The sequence below is a fragment of the Parasteatoda tepidariorum genome, chromosome 4, assembly GCF_043381705.1.
Source record: "Parasteatoda tepidariorum isolate YZ-2023 chromosome 4, CAS_Ptep_4.0, whole genome shotgun sequence".
Taxonomy (NCBI): Eukaryota; Metazoa; Arthropoda; class Arachnida; order Araneae; family Theridiidae; genus Parasteatoda; species Parasteatoda tepidariorum.
This window is the reverse complement of record NC_092207.1, coordinates 99,352,405-99,373,293: the sequence shown is the minus strand read 5'-3', so window position 1 is coordinate 99,373,293 and position 20,889 is coordinate 99,352,405. Positions and strand designations below refer to the sequence as shown.

The 20,889-nt window shown below is 30.8% G+C and overlaps 1 protein-coding gene across 13 annotated transcripts in view; it reads left to right on the top strand.

The window, feature by feature from the left end:
• Window positions 1-20,889, top strand: part of LOC107441179 (protein grainyhead) — a 72,916-nt gene that overhangs the window by 26,290 nt on the left and 25,737 nt on the right. For all 13 annotated transcript variants that reach the window (XM_071180243.1, XM_043041924.2, XM_043041928.2 and 10 more), the window contains exon 3: window positions 14,314-14,553. In XM_071180243.1, the coding sequence (XP_071036344.1) occupies window positions 14,314-14,553 (240 nt within the window). The remainder of the gene's footprint in view (window positions 1-14,313; window positions 14,554-20,889) is intronic.

Below are 20,889 nucleotides of genomic sequence, written 5' to 3'. Positions count from 1 at the left end.
AAGCTTAAAACACAATGAGTTGTTTGCTTAGAAGCACCGCAAACTTATAGTTTTGAAAGGGGGGAATTCCATTTTGCCGAATGAAATTTCGAATACTACTAAACCGTTAATAAAAAGGTAACTAATTAGCTGTTATAAAAAATTTACTTTGACTAATGTTTTTATGTATGCGTTAATTTTTTGATTCATCACTGGATAAGGCCATTGATGAATAAACCCAGTTCCTTGTGAGGAACTGGGTTTTATCACCAGTGGCAGCTTGAAACCCACCCAGCTACAGATCGCTGGGTTTGTGTGAGAAGTAAAGGCTGCCTGTGCACAATTGTGAGTCCTAATCTCCATGATTCTCCTACCACTCAAGGGACTGTAAAGGGAATGCTTAACTTTTATTCTAGTTATAAAATAAAACATGAACCATTTAATAAGTCAATCTATAATAAATAGAAAAAAATTAATTTGCAGCTACGATAAAGATATAATTCTTCACTATCCCATGAATAAAAAAAAATTGAAAATAGGTATTTTGAGAATCATGCATTAAAATAAAACTATAGTTTCAGTCTAAAAAAACAAAATCGAATAGAGAATGAAATATAAGTTAAGAGTTTGCTGAAATTATTTAAAATTTATGTGCTAAATTTAATAAGTGAACAATAATAAAGTAGATATGGATATAGTTAGCATGACTGCTGTTTATTGCTCTCGACTTCTCGGAGCTTTACAATTTAATTACTGCAAATAAATTAAAAATTTCAACAAAATAAGACGCGTTGCTCGTGATTTAAATGAAATAAAATAAAAAGAATTTGGGAAGCAAAATTTACCGAATAGTAAAAATTTTTGGGAAGTCACGGTGACCTTCGATCCTGCGTGATTTTGTCTTGCCATGATTTTGTCCGTGCATAATTTTGTCATGCCGCTATACCTGTACGTGCTTTTGTAAGTTTTTTTTTCCTCCAGTAAAAGATTAATTTTAATGATTCAGATTAGTAAAATAATTTAAATAGATTCTTCGATTATAGTTTGATTAAGAAAATGAGTGTCATATCAAGGATAAATGCTAGTTTAATTCAAAAACTGAAAACAACTATCCTCTATTGAAATAAATAATCCTAAGAAACTGAAGCGGTATGGGTATGATGTAACTGATTGAAAACTTCATTCGCTTCAAGAAGATATAAACTGGAAACAATAGTCCGAATGTTTCAAGCGTTCAAAAACAGGCGCCCATTTTCAAGACTTGGCAGACGAGAATAAGAAGAAACAAAAAAGATTTTAAATAAAAATGTGAAGTTACCAACTAATAATGAAAAGTAGAGGTGAGAAAGAAAACTAGAAAAACCACAGTAGCCAAGAGGGAAGAAAGGATGAAAAATAGAACAAGTAAAACCGCGGTGGCAGAGACGGACAAATCAGGGTAAAATGCATTTCTTAGGGCTAGATGAGGAACTAATGTGGTTAAGAGAATCAGCGTTCATCTGAATAAAACAAGATTCTTTTTTCAAACAAGATTTAATTTCATATTTTTGTACTTATTTATTTTTTGTTGAAGCTAATGAAGTTTTTAATTAGTATTACCCCTTATTTAGTCACAATGTGGCACTGTTATTCTATCCCAAGTTTCAAAAAGAGAATATTTTAATGTTCTAACAAACAAATTTGAAATTAAATAATTTGAATAACCTTTAAGATTTTTTTTTTAAAGTTTACCTGCGTTTTATTTCGTTACATTTTGTTTTAAAAAAATTGTAGAGGAAACTATTATTATACTATAAGGAAGCTATTATTTAAACTAAATTAGCTTTTATATACTATGCATAAAAGCTGGTTTAAAGCTTAATGAGTTGTGCATATTTAATGATGCTTGGCTGCTACCTCTTATCTTTTCGTATGTAAGAAAAAGTTTTTTTTTTTAATGATTTAGAAAAAAAAAACATTTTGAAATAAAATTTTTTTTACACATCTTTAGATATGATAAAAAGATGAAAGACTGTGAGTTATTTGTGGTAATGACATTAAAAATGTAATTAATATTCATTGCAGATTATTTCCTTTCTCAACCTGAAAACTTAAATCTTCCGACGTAAACTGACCAATAAGCGTAAGGCAATTTCCCGATTGCTTCTCCAATGACAGTTGGGGCAACATTTTCGTCGTAGATATGTATTATTTAAGTGAGTTGTTTGTTAAAGTCAAATGTTTCAGCGGGTATTCTAACTGCATTTCATATCGCACCCCGGCATGAAACTCTAAAATGCAGCATTTGAGAAAAATCAACGTAACGAATTCCTTATTCTGAATTAGACTCAAAACTAACACAACTGACCTCAGCTGGATAAATTGCGTATTAGAGATGTGACACTTTTTGAGCTTGATGGGGCACTTCGTACAGATTTTTTTACTCACGTAACCTCAAAATTGCTGGTTTTTTTTTACTTGTGTCACTTTTCTTGCAAGGGTGTGATATATTAGCATGCTAATCTGCAGTATGCACTGCATATAATTAGCCGCAATGACTCAGTAGTTAAGCACTGAACTGTCATTGTGAAGAACTTGGGGTTCGATCCTCAAGGAAGCGTACCCAGCTTCAGATCAATGGGTGCCAGTTTGAAAGGGGATTGCCCCGATCATGTCTTTGGTAGCGAAATTGTGGAACCTTAACTTCCTCTCTCACAACTGACAGGAACGCTTCACTTATATTTTGAATGTTAAAATTGTGAAATGATCATCGTATCGTATTTATCACCGTAATACATGATTATCATAGGTAAATCTAAAATTTATTGGGAACTAAAGTTTAATGAATGTTAGTAGAAAAGAATCTTACATGTAACTTTGCTTATAAAATTCAATTTCTGCGAATTAAATCTTCTTGAAATAAGTGACAGAAAACATGAGGCTTTTCCACTTCAATAATGCCCAAGAATTATTTTTGGTTTAATATTACATTTTTGTAAGTGCCATTTTTAAAATCCTTGAAATTAATTTATCCAAATGCTAAGTATGCTCCTTTTTATAGTTTTAACTCCCTCCACCCCTATATTTGTAAATGAAATGTTCTACAATTGCTGTGCAAAAGTATCTGTTATTTTTCATTACGATGGTAGAGTGACTAATCACGGCTAATTTTATCATATGTATATGTGTATATATACAATCAAATTTTTACAAAAAGGTTTAGTTTTATAATGTTTTGTTTGGTATACAATTTAGATCTGACAATTATTTTAGTAATGATTTAAAACGTGACACTTTAAAATAAGAAGAAAAAAAATTGTTTTTACTTTCATAAATTATTTACACTTCATTAGTACTTTGTATTTTCGATTTCTTGTCACCTTTCTTTTTTAACGAGAATCATACAAACTTGTTTTTAAGTGCTTCTTTATTTAAATCAGCCAAATTGTTTTATAAAATATTACTTAAAAGGCAAAATTGTAATGTATTCAATAGACTGCAACTAATAGTAACACTGGAGAGGCAAAAATAAATAAATCCTTCGATAAGTGTGAAAAGAAAAAATAAGAAAAAAGAAACTGTACTAACGCAATTAATAAAATTTAAGCAACAGCTTATACCATAAGCCATTCCAGTAAGTCAGAACGATATAATTTAAATTAACGAAAAAATGTGTTCCATCTTTTTTCCCTTTAACATCAAGATTCTCCGAAATTTCAGGGGGGAAAAATCTAATTTTCAATTTTATCAAAATAGTACGCGTTTTCAGGCTCACTTTTTTAAAATCATTTATGAATAGTTCAGAGACAGGATTTCAGGTTAAATTTTTAATGCGTGTATTTTTGATATTTTTTATTTTTAGAAAGAAGGTAGATCAGGAGATTGATTAGATTATGAAAAATAGCGCTTGATAATTTTTACAAATTATTTGAGTTTTTCTTCAAAACCTGAAGGCAATAAAATGATGCGATTTGTGGTTTTGACTGAGTCATTTGAAACTACACGTTTCTAAGTTTTTAGTTTTTTAAAAATCTAATTTTATCACAGTTTAAATCAATTTGAGTGACATTAAAAAATTCCTTTAACGTAAATTGCATTAAAAAAAAGATACTTATCTAAAAATTAAAAACAGGCGATTGTAAAATATTTAACTAACTATTAAAATCTGCTGATTGCAGAATTGCATTGTCAGAAAAATGAATAGAGAATCTAAAATATCTCACACTTTATGTAACAAATTGTGATTGGTTGGAGGCCTTGCATTTTACCCGTATCGAAAGATACTTAAGTAAATATCCATCATCAGTTTAAATGAAATAAAAATGATTTAAGGCATATTTAAAATCCTTCTTCTCTCTCTCAAGTTCTAGAGAAAAGAAGGGCCTCTTAAGGAAAAGGTAGTTACTTTTTTCTGAATAAACTAAATGCCTTCAAAAACATTAAACCTTTTAAAATTGAGTATAAAAGTTGTCTATTTTTTTAAAAATTTGTTTTTATTTAATTGCAGCATTGATTTTATCGTATCTTTAGGCAGGTTTCCATTAGAAAGGTTCTATGCATGATAATTGTCGAACTTACTATGTTTTGTCGTGCAGCAGGTCAGGCGTGAAAGAAAACAATTTGGACAAGAACTTTCGCTCGACAATTAATGCATTTACCATTGTTTCGATTCTGATTAAAACTTTCATTTAATAACAAGCCTTAATGCATGAGAACGGAAAAAGAAAAAAAAAATTAACGAAGAACAATGGCCTGACAATGGTTCATTTCCCTCATTCAAATCTGATTTCGTTAAAATTTTCCTAGTTTGTCTTTTAGTTTGCTTTCATTTTTTCATGACATTTTAAAACTGAATGAAAATCTTGAATTACATCAACCCACTATCATTTTTTTTTCCATTTATATCGCCAGTAATGTATAAAATGAGCCTTATATTTTCAATGTCTTATATTTTTTCATTACTTGCCGCTTTTGATGACGAGTTTTGTCACCTTAAAAATGATCTTGTTCGAGTACAACATATAAACTTTAATGATAATCAAGCCGAATGCACAGCACAACTACCATTCTTCAACACTTCTTCCAATCTTAACCCTTTAATTAGTTTTAAACAAAACATTAACGAAATGTTTGCATCGTCTACCTGTTGCCCGCCCGTAAGTATTTCGATTTCATTTTAATTATTTTCATGAAATGTTCGTGATTTTTGTCATTAGTAATAATTATATTAGTAATAATTTAAAATCTGTTTCGCGGCCATTAAATCGCACAATCCATTTTAAGTATGCGTCGAGGACATTTCTGCATGGTATGCTGTAGAAGTATTAAAATTATTTCAATCTCTGTCGTGAGATAAGATAGAAAACTGATCCTCCATTACGTGCTGTACTACTTCCTCACGCACCTCTCCAGTCATAACTTGATTATCGTATAATATGTATATGTATATTGCTCGAAAAAGGTAAACTCCGCCCCCAGTAATTGGTATGGCAAATGGGGCACAAAATCATCGTTTACGTTTAAAATTTATGCACCCATTTTGTAAAGGATCATAAATAAATCTAAATAATTACTGCGTAGGTAATTTTTTTTCTATAAAAATACAAAATTATTCTAACAGAATTCCCACTGGTTAGGGAGAACTGGGAAAATCTGGAATTGTCAGGGAATTTAATTATGACTCTAAAAAACAGAGAATAGTCATAAAAAGTTGCGTTTTTTCCCCTTCTTTTTTACAAAAACGTGGAAAATTCCTACGTAGTACCCAGTCTCAGAATCAGCAACAGTAACCAGTTATTGAAATTCAAGTTAAATAATTCTAACATCTATTACAATTAGGTATTTGTAATAAAAATTTTACATTTCAGTGAAACTTTTCTGTTTTCATCTTCATTTAATAATATTTTTTTACTCATAAAATTGAATATTTTACATTATAAATAAAAAAAATCAGTTTTCTCATTAAAACTTGCATGATATAGATAAAATAGGGTCTGGATTTTCAGTGAAATCTTCCTGATATACCTGGAAAAGTTTTTTTTTAAGATTTGAAATTGAGTGGGAACCCTATCTAAATAAATACTTAACGTATTAACTATCCAACATTACTTAGATTATTTTTTAAGACAACCTAGCAAAGTGAATAATAACTATAGTGTTGACAATAGAGAAATACCAATGGTATCTCTTTTTATAATCCGTAACAATTTAGAATAATTGACTTATTATCGTTGAAAAGTATTGTAATTTCTATCAAAATTGTGTTAGAAATGCAGAATAGAACTCGTTATTTCACAATGTTTTGATGAACTATTCAAAACTTAATCGAAAGGATAATTTATCGCAATTGCCGTGAAGAAAAACGAAACCTTATCTCAATCATTTAAAGAGATTTATTTTGCTTGTCGTGATTTCACACGTTTTTGTTTATTATGTGCGTCTTACCTTACAAAATTCATTTTGATGTTCTCTGCCCCTATTGTAAACTGCAACCACCAAGGTTTCTTACACAGACCTTGTGACCTTTTGTTCATTTTTCTACTCTAGTATATTCGAGCCACTCGAAGGTCAAATATGTTATTTAGACTGAAGCTCAGATCGAATGCAAAATGTAATTAGAATGAAATGGTTATGAAAAAAAAATGGCGAAAAAACAAATATGGCGTTATCTTTTTTGTCTTGTAGAACTAGATGAAATAAATTACCAAGAGTGTCTGGAAATGTAGTTTTGCATATTTGGATTTTTAAAGAACAGAACGGTGTCAAGGTTTTATTATTTTTTTTCCCACTTCAATCACGTGGTGAGATTTAGTACGTTCATAAGTTACAGTTATACATGCCTTAGGAATTTTTGAGATCAAGAGATATTTATTAATGATGTATCATGAAATTTTCCCGGAGCATTTTTCTTTTACGATTTATTTAGCGAGAAATGTTCTTGCAAGACTATGAGAGTTGAATTTACAACATGATAACAATTAGCGATATAAATTTTGAATAGTGAATTCTTATCATTCAATGTGCTCGAGTATTAAAATAAGGAAAGATGTGAATTAGAAATGAATCCTTTTTACAATTCCTACACTATTAGTTCACACTCTTCCTACATATATATTTTGTTTAAATTTTCAATCATTAATAAAAAATACTTTTTATTCATCCTCTCGAGTTCATATATATATATATTCTTAAATTTGTAGTGGATGACACTTGAGGTTAATACAGTTTTTACAAATATTAATTAATTAATTTTAGTTTTATGTGAGATTTCTGTTATTCTTTGTTGGCCTAAGTAGGAATCGACGTTAATTTCTTTTTTTTTTAATATTATTTGTTTTTAATCGGAATATATATTAATAACGCTACAGCCAAATATTACAATTAAACATTATTATTATTACAATTTAAAAGCCAATATTGTTTGATTTTTAAATTTAGTTTTCTCATTTCTAAAGAAACTAAAATCTATATTTAATGTTTCATTTCTTTGAATTAAGATTTTTTAAAAATCTATTTTCATTATTAGATATAATTATTTTGCTTTGACAAGATCTTAAGCATTGTGAGTTTTTTTTTTTAAATTACTGATAATCTTCTTTTAATGACTGCATATGAAAGACAAAAATTGTTGCATGTGCCTTACCGACACTATAGGGAATGCCGGCAGCGTTGTAAATAATAACAAATGTGAATATGAATTATGTGAACCACGGAGAAAGATTCAGAGCATAATTTTTTCTTTCGCTTTTTTCTTTTCCCTTCAATAAATAATAATTGATGACCAAAGAAAAATAATTTTCTATTCCCGATAAATAACTTTTTTTTACAAACTCAAAATACACATTTTTCAATAATTATGTGCTTTGTGATGAATAATTATTTTACAATAATTATAAGACTAAACTAAGTGTTATTTTAGTGTTATTAATTATATCCGAAAAGAATAATACCGTTGAAAAAATCCGGGGAAATTATCCCTTGAAGGCGTGTCCCGGGCCATGACATTTAAACTTCTTTTTTTTTAAAAATTTAGTTAATAACGGACACTATCCCTTTACCTTAAAATACCAGTGTAGAAAATATCGAGCAATGGCGCTTACACATCCAAGGCCGGGTTATTATCTCTATTGATCCGGTTATTGTTATATTACATGGTGATTACGACGAAAAGCTTGCTCCTTTATTATTAGAGAAAATAAAATATGAATCTACTTGTTGAACCTAGAATTTTTTTTTGCTTTTAATAGTCATAAATCGTAGCCACACTCATTGAAATTGTGAAATTATTATATTTAGTACTCAGTCAGGTTGACATTTTTAAGCAATGTTATGTGAGGACTCTTTTATCATTCTCTTTCTCAGTTGATTTTGTCTACTATTGCTTCGACATTGCGAAGCTTCAATGACAAGTAATACCTATCATTGATTCAAATCTCATTTCTATGTCTGAATGGAAATTATAATGAAGAAATAAAAACTAAGCTCTTTCAATCGAAATTTATTTCTTGATGTTAGGCAAATCAACTGAACGAAAGAAAGAAAGTCTGATACGTCATTTAACTATACGTTTCCAGAATTATTCCAAGTACTTTTTTTTGTTGCTTCTTTAAATTCTGTTTACATTATAAAAATATGGATGAGCCGGTCTGAAAACGGATGGTTCTATCAAACTATGGTTTTATGATTTCGATCGCGTCAGTAGCGGTCAACTTTTCAAAAAGAACCAGTTTTAATGAATAAATAAAAAAGCTGATGTAAGAAATATAATTTTGTTTTGTGGCACTAAAGAAAGGAATTCTTGACTCTGCAAAACTGCCATTGCTAAGACCCTTGTGTGCCAATCACTTTTGATATACGAGTTGAGTGACCCTTCCTTCAATTTATGCGAATTATTTCCTTCGGGGCAGGAAATGCCATTCTGTAACACAGGCTGGATTTTTATCTTCAGAAGGAAGAAGAGATTTAGCTCGAAAAGTGTAACTTAATATCTGTTTTCTTCGATAGCTTTAATTAAGCACACCTGACCGTGAATTGTTAGTCCTCAGACTAAACCTTCGACCTGCGTCGAAGAAGTCTTGCCGTGTTGTCTGAGATTAATAACAGTAATAATTCTCCCAGAGGAAAATAACCCTTTAGGAGACCCCCCTCCTCCTTTTCATGTTTCTAGAATGAAAGGTGTTTAGGCTCTGTTATTCATTCAGACTATAAGCCTGGTTTTATATTCGCGCCGCTCCCTTGGAGGAATGCATTGTTCTAAGGCTTGAAATGGGCGTTGTCTTGCTTAAGTTCAATCTAGATTGAGGCTACGTAGATCTGCGGAAAACGCCTATATCTCGAGAATTAACAAATCTGTTAGGGTTTTTCTCTTCTTCTTTGATTCGACACAAAACAGCTGATGGGAATCTCAGGAAGTTTTGCTTTAATCAGCGGGCGTTTAATTTATAAGTGCCCCCTTTTTTTAAATTCAATATGAATTTTTATGTGTGCCTTGCATTTTGTCCCTGACCTTGATCTTTCGGTTGGAGATATTTATAGTATTTAAATCATGCAGGACATCATCCATCCACCTTTTCTTTGATCGGCCTTTTGAGCACGGGCTTCCAATACAGGATCTTAACCACTCGGTTGTCAGGTGATCTCTCAATGTTTGGTCACATTTGGCCATGAAAGCCTCTGTGCTTTGTTGAATTTTTTCAATTAATCTAAAGAGTACAATTCAGCCAACATTTTATTTCATGAAAATTTAAACTAGAATTGTAATATATATACACACTTGTTTGACTTGGTATGCGAAGCTCTTAGCCCTTAAGCATTTCAATAATAAATCTTTATATTGACTTATTTTACGGACAAATAATGGAAAAAATATTTTATTAAGTTTAAACTGTCAATTCAAAACTTTAGCCCATCTCTTAATTATTTGAAAGATTATTTTTCGAAGGCTCTATGGTCATATGAAATGCTTTCCTCTTTTTTTTTTTTCTTTGCAAAAAATATGCTTATTTTCTTAACAAAATAGCAATGGCTCTCTATCCTTATTTTGAAAGGAAATGTCAATATGGTAAAAAGCCACAGTTTTGTAAAAATAAAAAGTGTTTGTGGTCTAATTTTTATTATTTTCAAATTTACATCAATGCTGTGTTATTTGGGCTCATGAAAGTTTGCATAAGGCAATGATTTTGATAATTTTCATCCTGGTGGAAAAATGTTACTGAATTGAAGATTTTTAAAAAAAAGTTTAATAACTTTTAAGATATTTAATATGTCCGCCCTGAAGCCCGAATAATTCTTCAGGGCAATATAGTATGCATAGTTTAAATTTATAAGTTTGCTTCAAGTGTAAGGCACTTAAAGTTTGGTTTTTATATTTTTATTTTCTTTGGTTAAAGACTTTCGAAAAACCATGCTAACACTTTCCTCGCGGTGATGACGTCCTTTTGTCCCATCCTCTGCACTTAGTGTTTCCTGCTGCACTAAAATTGAGATAAAACATAAATTCCTTTAAGACTTGTTTATTTTACTTTTTTTTTTAAAAAATAATAATCAATAACCCTATTGACTAATGCAATAATAGAGCACAGCGAGTATTCCTGAAGACGAGTTATCTCGTCCATCGAGACGAAAGGGTTAATTATAAAAAACTATCACCTATGTTGTTCGCCAAAATATTCGTCAATATGGGAAGTGTAATTCCAAAGCCCTAAGAATTGAAAATGCCGAGTCCTTTGAAACATTTTTATGATTGAAGGATTGGACTATTAAACAGTCACGCAATGGTTGTAAGAGTAAAAGTTTCTCCATTTCTAACTAATTTAAATGACAAATTTTCTACAATTTAACATGATGTCCAATTAAAAATTTCCTTCTTAAGGTCAGGCAGAATATAAAATCTGATAGTATCGCCAAAGAATCTGTTTTAACCTTTTAATTTGTGTCACCTACCAACCAAAACATATTTGACGCCAAGGTCTCTCACACTCAATGTTATGTCTTCAATTGGGAGCTCGTCCACGCTCTGTTGCGCCACCTCTAAATACAATGAAGCGATGCTGTAGAGCAGCGTAACAAATTTTTATTACCCTCTACAGAAGTAATAATGAGTGTTGGTCCCCTCCAGCAGCACGCAATGTGATTAGGAGGGGAAAAGAGAGTAGTATTTGTCAAGGTCGCTTTGAAGACTCTTTCCCACACACTGGTCGTTCGCTGGCCCAAGAAAATGGTTTGTTTTCAAGATATACACTTTTGCTTGGAGGCTATGGGTGTGCAATCGTTGAAGATCTCTTAGCCAATAAGATACTGTCAAATGCGTCAGTCCAATTAAAATTGTTATCACATCACAAGATATGTTAGTCTGTTAAAGTGCTTATTGTTGTATTGGTTCATTTCATAAATTAAATTGTCGTTTAATCTGCCACTAACATAATACTGCAATAATGGGTATTAACTGTTTATCGCATAGTGGATACTAAATAAAGACACATTTATTAAGCATAAAGAGTGACACAATGAAAATATATTACAACCTGCGTAAAATTGTATATCAAATCAAAACGTATATCTCTATTTATGAAAGTAAAATAATTTCACAATCCAAAAATAAACAACGTCATCGATGATAATCAATGAATGCCTATTAAAAAAAAAAAGTATGCGATCCTACAATTCTCGATTCTCTTCAATGGATATTGGCTTCCTATTCCTTTGATGTTTTTTAGAAAGTTAAAACTTTGTGTTCTTTAGAATCATTTTTTAATGATACCATATAACTATATTTTCAAAAAAGTCTGGTTTAAAAAAAAATTCACCCGCAGAAAACAGAGTGGTTATTTAGTGTTTGGAATGAACATTTAGTTAGATCTGTTTTTGGTGAATACAATTGGTGATGAGTCTATTTTAAAACGCTTTATTTTGTAAAGTGTACGTTGTCAGGCTTTTGTAACAATCCTTAGTTGATTAAAATGGCGGTAACTTCTTATGACTGGATGAGCATCATAATTTTTGCTGAAAAAAAATTATATTTATGCATCAAATAAGACGCAAGACGTGGCAGGCTGTACATTTTTCTCAGCCCGAATTTTAAATGATCCCCTATTTATGAAAACGTTAATTTGAAAGAGCTTGTAATCATTAGAAATTAAGAGTTTGTCTAAAGATTGCATCTCTTTCCAGGACATTGATATTATTAAAAAATTTATATCTTTTATAAATTGAAGATATTAGGTACACTTAATTATTATGTTTTGCAGTTTAAAACACTTACGCGTGCCTCGTGTGCAACCTATGTAAGTATTATTTGTAAGACCTATTTTTGTAAATAAATAATGCCATGCACTTTTGATTTCGGATTTCGTCAACAGTTCAAAAATTCGGGTATCTTTTTTTTGTGACAAGAATTACTATCAAATTTGCTCACTGTTAATTCCTATGAATGCGTTTTTATGCATTTTATGCGAGATGTAAATATTTCCTTTGGTAATTTTTTCCATTTGCCGCAAACACAGAAGAAGGAAAAATAACTTTCCGTAAAAGGTCAAGTGATGCTCTTCTAACTCCAAACATATAGAAGACAAAGAACTTTTTTTCCTCAAATTGAATCAATTTGCTGAATTGTCGTTCTGTCGTAAACAAAGCCTCACTTTACTTTGAAAAAAAGATACAAGCATTGACTCAACCATTGTAGGTGGCGGAGATACTTTATGGCACGGAATCCGTCTTCACAGTGATTCACACAGTTCCGATGAATAATTCATCGGATTGCCATACACTTGTCTTCCTATGAAATACGAGGTGAAACTTTTGACTTGCAAAGAAATTTCTATTTTTCAGCTTCAAGAAAATTTCCGTGAATGATTTTCTAGTGCCTCGAAAGGCTTAAATTATTCTGCTGCCTACGCAATGTGTATTTCCTCAATGATTCATTTTGAGCGCTATATGGCCGGCGCACCTTATGTCTGCTTCTCGATTTGTTCTTGACCTTTGGTGACTCCCAACTTAAATCTATCGTAGTAACCCAGAAATTGACAAATCCATTTTTCTTCTTATTCATTGCGTTATTTAATTCAAAATAGCTTTTGCTTCGGTTTACTGGCAAAAGTTCGTGGTTAAAGAGTTAATTGGGGGAAGAGGGTTACATCATTGATACTTCTACATTTTGGAAGTGTCATGTGAGAGTTAATGTATACAACTATTAAGTGTCATTACATTTTGTTTGCTGCTAACTGCCAAAACGATGGTTGGTTGCCATTAAGGACTTGTTTTTGTCTGTCTTATAATCATATACATTTGTTTTTGAATTTGGAATAATTATGTGGTAAATTCATTACACTTTTCATACTAGTGATTTAGTTGGAAACAATTATTTACAGGAACAGGTGTTAACATTTTCAATTTGGCAACCAGCTTTGAAGGGAAGTGTATTTAAAATCTCAAATCACTTTCTCCGATTTCTATTGACGGTGAGACTTCGCAGTAATGATTTAAATAAAAACAAATATTTATTGGAAAATTTCTAATATTTAATGACATTTTTATCTTGAGTTCATTGAATGGATGTATTTGTTTGTATGGATTCGCTGCGTATTCAAATATTTTTCAACTTTCCGTTTAGCTGCATGTAAAATGCGTTGTGACCCGTCCTTCATACTCACAATTACTTTTACTCTTTAAAAGAGGATTTACGAAGATTCAGAATGCTAAATTTTTTCACGTGAAAGAAATGGGTCACTTAAAGTTCTGTTGGAAAAAAAAAAATTTCTCGGCGCGTGTCAGGACTAAAATTTTTATCTGTTATACAAACTGTAATAATTAATTTTCAACTTGATGCTCTTAATACAGATCTTTAAAAATATTATTCATAAGAAAAGTACCAGACTATTTTAAACAATTTTTTTTCTCAATATAACTTATTCTTGGGGCAAATACTAACTGCAAAAATTATTTACTGTTAAATTATTAACTGTTATTTTCAAAATCTCATTATAAATAATAAAGCTTAGAACGAGTATTAGTACCACTTATTTATTTATTCAAAAACTAGCAGAAATTTAATGCCAGAAACGTTAGGAGCAATGTCACTTTTAAAATATTTTTGACTGGCGCTAAATATTTAAAAAGAGAAAAAAAATTATCTTATTCGTATTAAAAAAAACCCCTTTTACACAGTATTTTAATATGATCTGTCTGAATTGACACTATTTTCGGAATATGAGATTTTTTCACTTTTAAATTCAAATTATATTCAATTTTTTTCCAGATTATTTTGAAAGCTAATAGTAGTACTATTCAGAAAGATTTGTTTGATTACCGTCTATTTAATATTTGTGGTTTGAAACTCATCCATAATCACTTTCATTACAGGATAATAGTGAAAGATGAACCTGACGATGATGCCCCCACAGTTGTTGTCAGTTCCAACCAAGCTCCACTACCAACGATATCTGATGAAAATTGGAGAGCTTTCTACCAACACAATCAGTTGGTGGTACTCAACGGCAACGTAGAGGATGGCGTCGGGGCTGTTTATGAGACAGCTTACAAATTGCCATCTCTCGGAAAAATAAGCAAAGGAATCGTTGGAAAACTACCAGCTTTCTTTGGGTAAGTTCAACAACTCATTTTAAGCATCAATCGATCGAACTATGTCAACTTTCAATTCTGAATCCTACCCATTTTAAGGGAATTTCTTTCTTATACATTGTGATTAATGAGTGTTAATGAGGGAAAATTTTCTTCTCAAACAATGACGTTGCTTGGTAACAAATGAGAGAAATCAATATTTATGCAAAAATATGAGAGTTTTTCTTAGCCAAGGAAAGTAATTAGATAAAACTTTTAGTAGATTATTTGATACATTTTCCCTTAAATTCGCTTGCAAGTCATTTAGGAAAAAACCTGTACTTGATTTACACGGTGGAAAACATACCCACCGGTGGCCTAAGGGAAATTAGCATCACATTCAAGACATTTTTATTATTTGGGGATATTTTTGTGCCAATCTGGAAGGGTTAGCGAAGTCTCAGAACAGTATAAAAATTCAATATAGATATGTGATTTGAACCTGTTCTTTACTCTAATATTTTCGATGATGCTCCATACTCTACTCCCAAACGTATGGTATTTTTTCTAAAAGAGAATTTTGGAAAAAAAAGACTATCATATTTCTCATAAAGTATGTACATGTATTGTCTTCCAATTACAATTGTTAATATCAATGAATATAACAGGTTTCAAATTCATCGGTGAGAAACCAATATTTAAATAAAAAGTTGATTCTTTATAAAAAAAATTTCATTAAGTTTGTAGCGGAAAAATTTAATGTATGAATGGATAAATTAAATACTTATTAGCAAAATCATAACGTTGGTAGAAAATTTAGCTACTAATCCATTTACCAAAAAACAGTAATGAAACCAAATGCTAAATGACTCATAGAATTGTTTCAATTTCAAAAAAAAGAAAAGAAAATGTAGCAGAACAACAATAAATTGTTAGATTGGATCAATGGTGGGCGGAGGTAAATGACTAGAAACTGGTCGACATTGACCGAAATGTCTCCACTGGAAAGTTGATTTCACTGACCACTTTCTTGTTTTGATTCTGTCCATCCTCAAAAGAAATGGATGGGGTATTTCAAGAGGTTGAAGGACGGTCAGAGTTTAGTGTCTTTCACCGGCTATCTCTTATTTCCTCGATTTGAATTTTTTTTTTTAAAATTGTTAATGGGTTTAATTACATATCAATCAAGGATTTTCGTTTGTAATATTGATTCATTAAGCTAAATAAATGCAAAATTTTATTTTACCAAAATATTCGAGGATATACTGTTTAATAATTTTTATTGACCGTTTCGGAACATTTTTTTCCCCTTCTGTTGCGTGAGATATTTTTAACAGATCTAAGATATTTTCGATTTCAAATTTGCAATCGGTTTCTCTCTCTCTCCAAGCTACATTTTTTTTAATGATATATTTATTCCAATTTTTGTCAAAATGTACAAGTTTAAAAACGTTATGTAACAAAGAGGGGCACGTAAATGTTGCGACTAACTTCTAAGAGAACTAGGGCACATCATCAAGATTAAAATTGCATAGGAATCTTTATACGCCGCTAAGGGTACTTACCTGTTATGAACTGTTTCGTTTTGAACTTTTGAATAGGTCACAGTCCTTTTTAAACTTGTACATTTCAACAGAAAATGTGATAAAAATGTCTTTAAAATATCTTCAACTTCAGGAGCAAAACTAATTTCAGATTTGAAATCCCCGCACTCGCATTAGTCAAGATAAAGTATTTGCATAAATGCAACAAAAAATTGTTATCTTGTGTTTCGTATAGTTTCTTGTGTTCGTTAATTTTCGTATAACGCTGTAACTTTCTTAAATTTATCTATTGCTGGTTGATAAATATTTGAATTTTATATNTATGGAAGCAAGATAGAACTTCTATGGAAACAAGAAGCGCATTTCAAAGAGGAGAATTTCCTTCTCTCCCTTAATTCCATTTTTCTAGTCGATTCTCTTATTGAAATAATTAAACCTTGTAATCATAGTCACCGCCACTGCTTGAGATGAATGGCGTGAGGAGTTCTTTCCATAGACAGACTGTTGTTTATCTTTTGAAAGCCAATCACGTGTTTAAACAGACACGTGATTTTTCAGTTTTTTTCTTCTTTCCGAAATCAATCATTTTTAGCAGTGCTTATTAATATGCTGACAAACAGGCTCGAAATATGCTGACAAACAGGCATCTCTTCCTCATTTCAGTATTTTTCATTCTGATTCGGTCACTAGTCTAATTTAAAGTTTCCAATCTTTGTTTCTGTTGAAATGATTTCAAATTCCTTAAAAATGATGCAAGTAATCCATTCCCGCCCAACAATGAATACCATCGAATTTAAAAAAAAAAGTATTTCGAATAATGTAATCATTTTGTTCAATTTTTATTCCTTGTTATGTACAGCACTTCCGTTTTGGATAAACCGTACATTTGTTATTGAACGAACATTAGACGCCCGTAAAAGATCATTCAAATTGCGATTAAACAGTTACACTGATTGCAATCACTTATAACCTGCTGAGAGATCCACTTTAAATCATTAAAATGTGCTAACTGTTTTATGCAGTAGGAAACCGATTATCCGGAACGGTCGGGACCATCGCTATTCCGGATAACTGATTTTTCCGGTTTTCTGAATCGCTACAAAAAGCCGTTTTTTTTTTATTGTTAAACCCAACTAAATAAAAAATATGCGGAAATAATCTAAAACAGAAGAAAAAAAGATGAAGTAATACACTAATGATTATTTCCAAAATGATGGTAAGGTAAACATTTTTTAAAAAAGAAAGAAAAATCGTAAAATCTTATGAGGAAATTTTTTTTTTTTTTAAATGGCGAGAAAATTTATCGAATTTCGTTCCGGTTTTTTGGTATTCCGGTTTTCTGATTTCCGGATAATGGGTTCTGTACTGTACCAACATTCCTTGAATTAAAATAGGAGTTACAAAAATGTTAACGTGATTTAACTGCGTAACTTTTTGTATGCAATTCCAAAATTTGTAAAAATATTCCCTTAAATAGTTACCGAGAAATAATTCTAACGAAAATTGACTACTTTCAATAAAATAAGTAATAAACGCCTATAGTTGCTTTTAAAATATACCCTATCATTTAGTTTGTAAACTCAACTACAAGGGGTATATGATCTGTCTGATGGATGGCTGAATGGTTTCTTTGAATGATTATGAACCTTGGATCAAAAGTGGCTTTTTTTTTTGTGACACTCCTTTGTTTCAAGCTTCCTTGGGCAACACAAGGGATCGGGTGAAATCAAGGAAATGTTTTATTATTCTTTTTCAATTATGTTGTAACATTAAATTGTTACAATAAGCGTCATTGTCTTAAGATAAAAAACGAAAAATTACGTTTACTTATAAGCCAAGGTTTTTTTTTTTAATATTTTCTTTTCCTTTTTTTCTTCTTTTTTATTGTTTAATCAAAGATTTAACAAGAGGTATAATACCGATTAAAAAAATTAAATGTGTGTTTTCGAAATGTTATTTTGTCTAAGAATGCTTGTTTGTCAATTAAATGAAGCGTGGATATATTTGTTTCTGTTCGAAATAAATTTTAAGTGAATTAAAAAAGAATTTAAAAAAGTATGGAAATTAAATTAAAAAGACCATATCAAAACTTGTCTCAGTCCACTTCATATTCTGATTTTTTTTTCTTCATATTAATTTCTTTTTAATGACCAAATTTATCTCTATGGGCAATGTTTTGAATGGGTGATTTTCAAAAAATTTGGGAGGTCTTATAATGTTTATTATTCTCTTTTAATAACACGATTCAAATCCTGGAATAGCGTTTCAAGAACACGAGATAAAACATTTGTGTTTCCAGAGTTCCTAAATGAAATGTACAAAATAATTAAATAACGTAGCTATCGATTTGTTTAAACTATGTTCGCGAGGATTAAAATTTCAACAATTCGAACTTTGATAGCATTTCAGTCTTATAAATCAGAAATAGAAATCCGTAGATAAGCGTATATTCTATCATTTTGTGCAAAAATTTTTCAAGTTACTTAAGAACTTCATTTCGTGAAATACGCAAAATGAGTCCAAACTTTCGTCTGCTCTCCTATATAAATATTGGGATCATTTTTTCCAGACTGCAGCTACCCCCATATTTTGAGAGTCAAAAATCCAAATCTGCCGGGGGGGGGGGAATTGATGCAAAGATTGTAATTTTAAAGTCAATGGGTAGTGAAGGTCTGTTCGAGTCAAGAGTTCGAAAATGTAACTTCAAGAAATATGCTTTTAATTTATCAAGACCATCACAGTGGTGTGGCAAAAACTGAATTTACTTTGTTCGAGGTTTTTTTGTGCAGGTACTTTGTTCGAGTACCCGCTCATAAACGTTTAGGTGGATCATTTAAGTGCATTAAAACGAATTTTAATGTGCATTAAAGCACATTTAAAATTATAAAGTTACTTTACACTTTAACTATCAGAACTTTAGTGTGTAACTTTATGCTGCCTGCAATTTAAATTTTATAATTGTTATTATTTTTAAATTTTATGTTCACACATCGTAATTTGGTAAGTTTTTTTTAATGTACCAGTAAAATAATTAGAAGCAGAGAACTTTAAGAAGGCGCAAAAAAATTATTTTTTGATAAATATCTAAAAATTATTTTTTGATATTTTGATATTCATACTTATTTGGGATAGCCACATAAAATGGGTGTAATGTCATGAAGAAGAATATTCTTAATTATTAGGAAATTCGATAATGTAAAGCTTTGAAACTCACTACCTTATTCAAATAAATTTTATAGAATCCCGAAAGGTACAATCGAAATTTAAACTTTAAGTGTTCAGAAGATGTTCGAAGCTAGAATATACCTGTACGTACAATAAAATTCCAGCCAAATTCAAACGTTAATACTGCTGAAGATCATCTTAGAAAGAAAAAAAATCAAAACGTTACGGGGGGAAAGGGTAACAAAATCAAAGCCCCATTAATAATCTTTAAAATGGCAATGGCTTAGAATGAGGGACATATTTCGACATACTATTAGGTGCAATAACCAGAGATTTTGAAACAACTCTCGTCTTCCCATGCATTTTCTTCCTCCACAATTCCATTCTAGATATTTTCAACATGTCCTACCTTTTAGAGTGGACAAGATTATTTTCTTTCTTTCAACTAACGATGTCACATTATCCCCAGTCCCTCTTGGATTTTTTTTTTTATCCTCATTTTACCTTGTCAGTTTTATGACCTTGCAGCCCCTCGCAAAGACCTCTCGTACGTGAAACTATTGTTTAATATTGTATATTGCTGGAGGCACGCAACAGGATTGATATCTCTCTTTTTAAATGGTTATCTGTAATTATAAAGTTTTGTATCATTTGAATTCGTGAGTTGTGCCTTACCGATTAAAGTATACATTGTTGAATTCGTTACGAAAATTTGCACATTTTACAGTCAACTACGTTGCGAATTGAAATGATGAACGAAAATACATTATATTTTTCTGGATTATATTTGTAAATGGCCAAAGTTTTAAGCATATTTACAAATGCATTTGAACTTATTGTGTAATGAATTCATGCACCAGTTCACTTTTTGCTAATCAGTTTTACATTTAAATAAATGAGGCCTTAAAAATTATTTTACTAACTTGATGAAAATAAGATTCAGTGTCATTAGCTAAGTACTTCAATGTCTTTTTTTTCAAAGTTGCAAATAACAAAATATTCAAAGATTGAAGCGCTTTTATGAGTATCATGATTTTAAAGTTAAATTTAATGAATATTTGTATGTTAACGTTTAGTTCCTTTTAAAACATATCTGCTATACATCTGATAATAAAAGAGTGAAGTCCGCCGCAACCAGTACCTAATAAAATTAGAAAAAATAAACGAATAAAAATAAATAGGTTAATGCTGAAAAATTTGTTTTAAAGTATGACAAATTTCTAACAATTTTTATAAGCTGCTCTTTTTCATACCTTTTGCAATATTTTTAAAATCAGTGGAAATATTAGGGTCGTAGTCAAGCTAGTGACAAAAGTAGCTGATAATCCAATGGGGTACCTATTTGAATTGCATTCATTTGCTTCAAAAATTGCATAAAAGCATACCATGATTTGTTAGCAGAGCCTGAAATGATTTGTCGAAGAAGAGGTGTCGGTCAAACGATTTGTTGATGAAGTAAACAATCATCGAAGCAAGGGAAGGGTACACTATTTTGTATGAGCTTCTCTAAAAGTGATGCTAAGTCAGATACTGTATTAACTTCTGATTTCTTCATGAAGCAACCCCAGCGATACTGCAAATACATTTTCGAAGAACTGTTGTTCGAAGAACTGTTACGAAAACGAACATTACTGAGAGAAAAATCCTGCAACCGAAAAACTCTAGATGC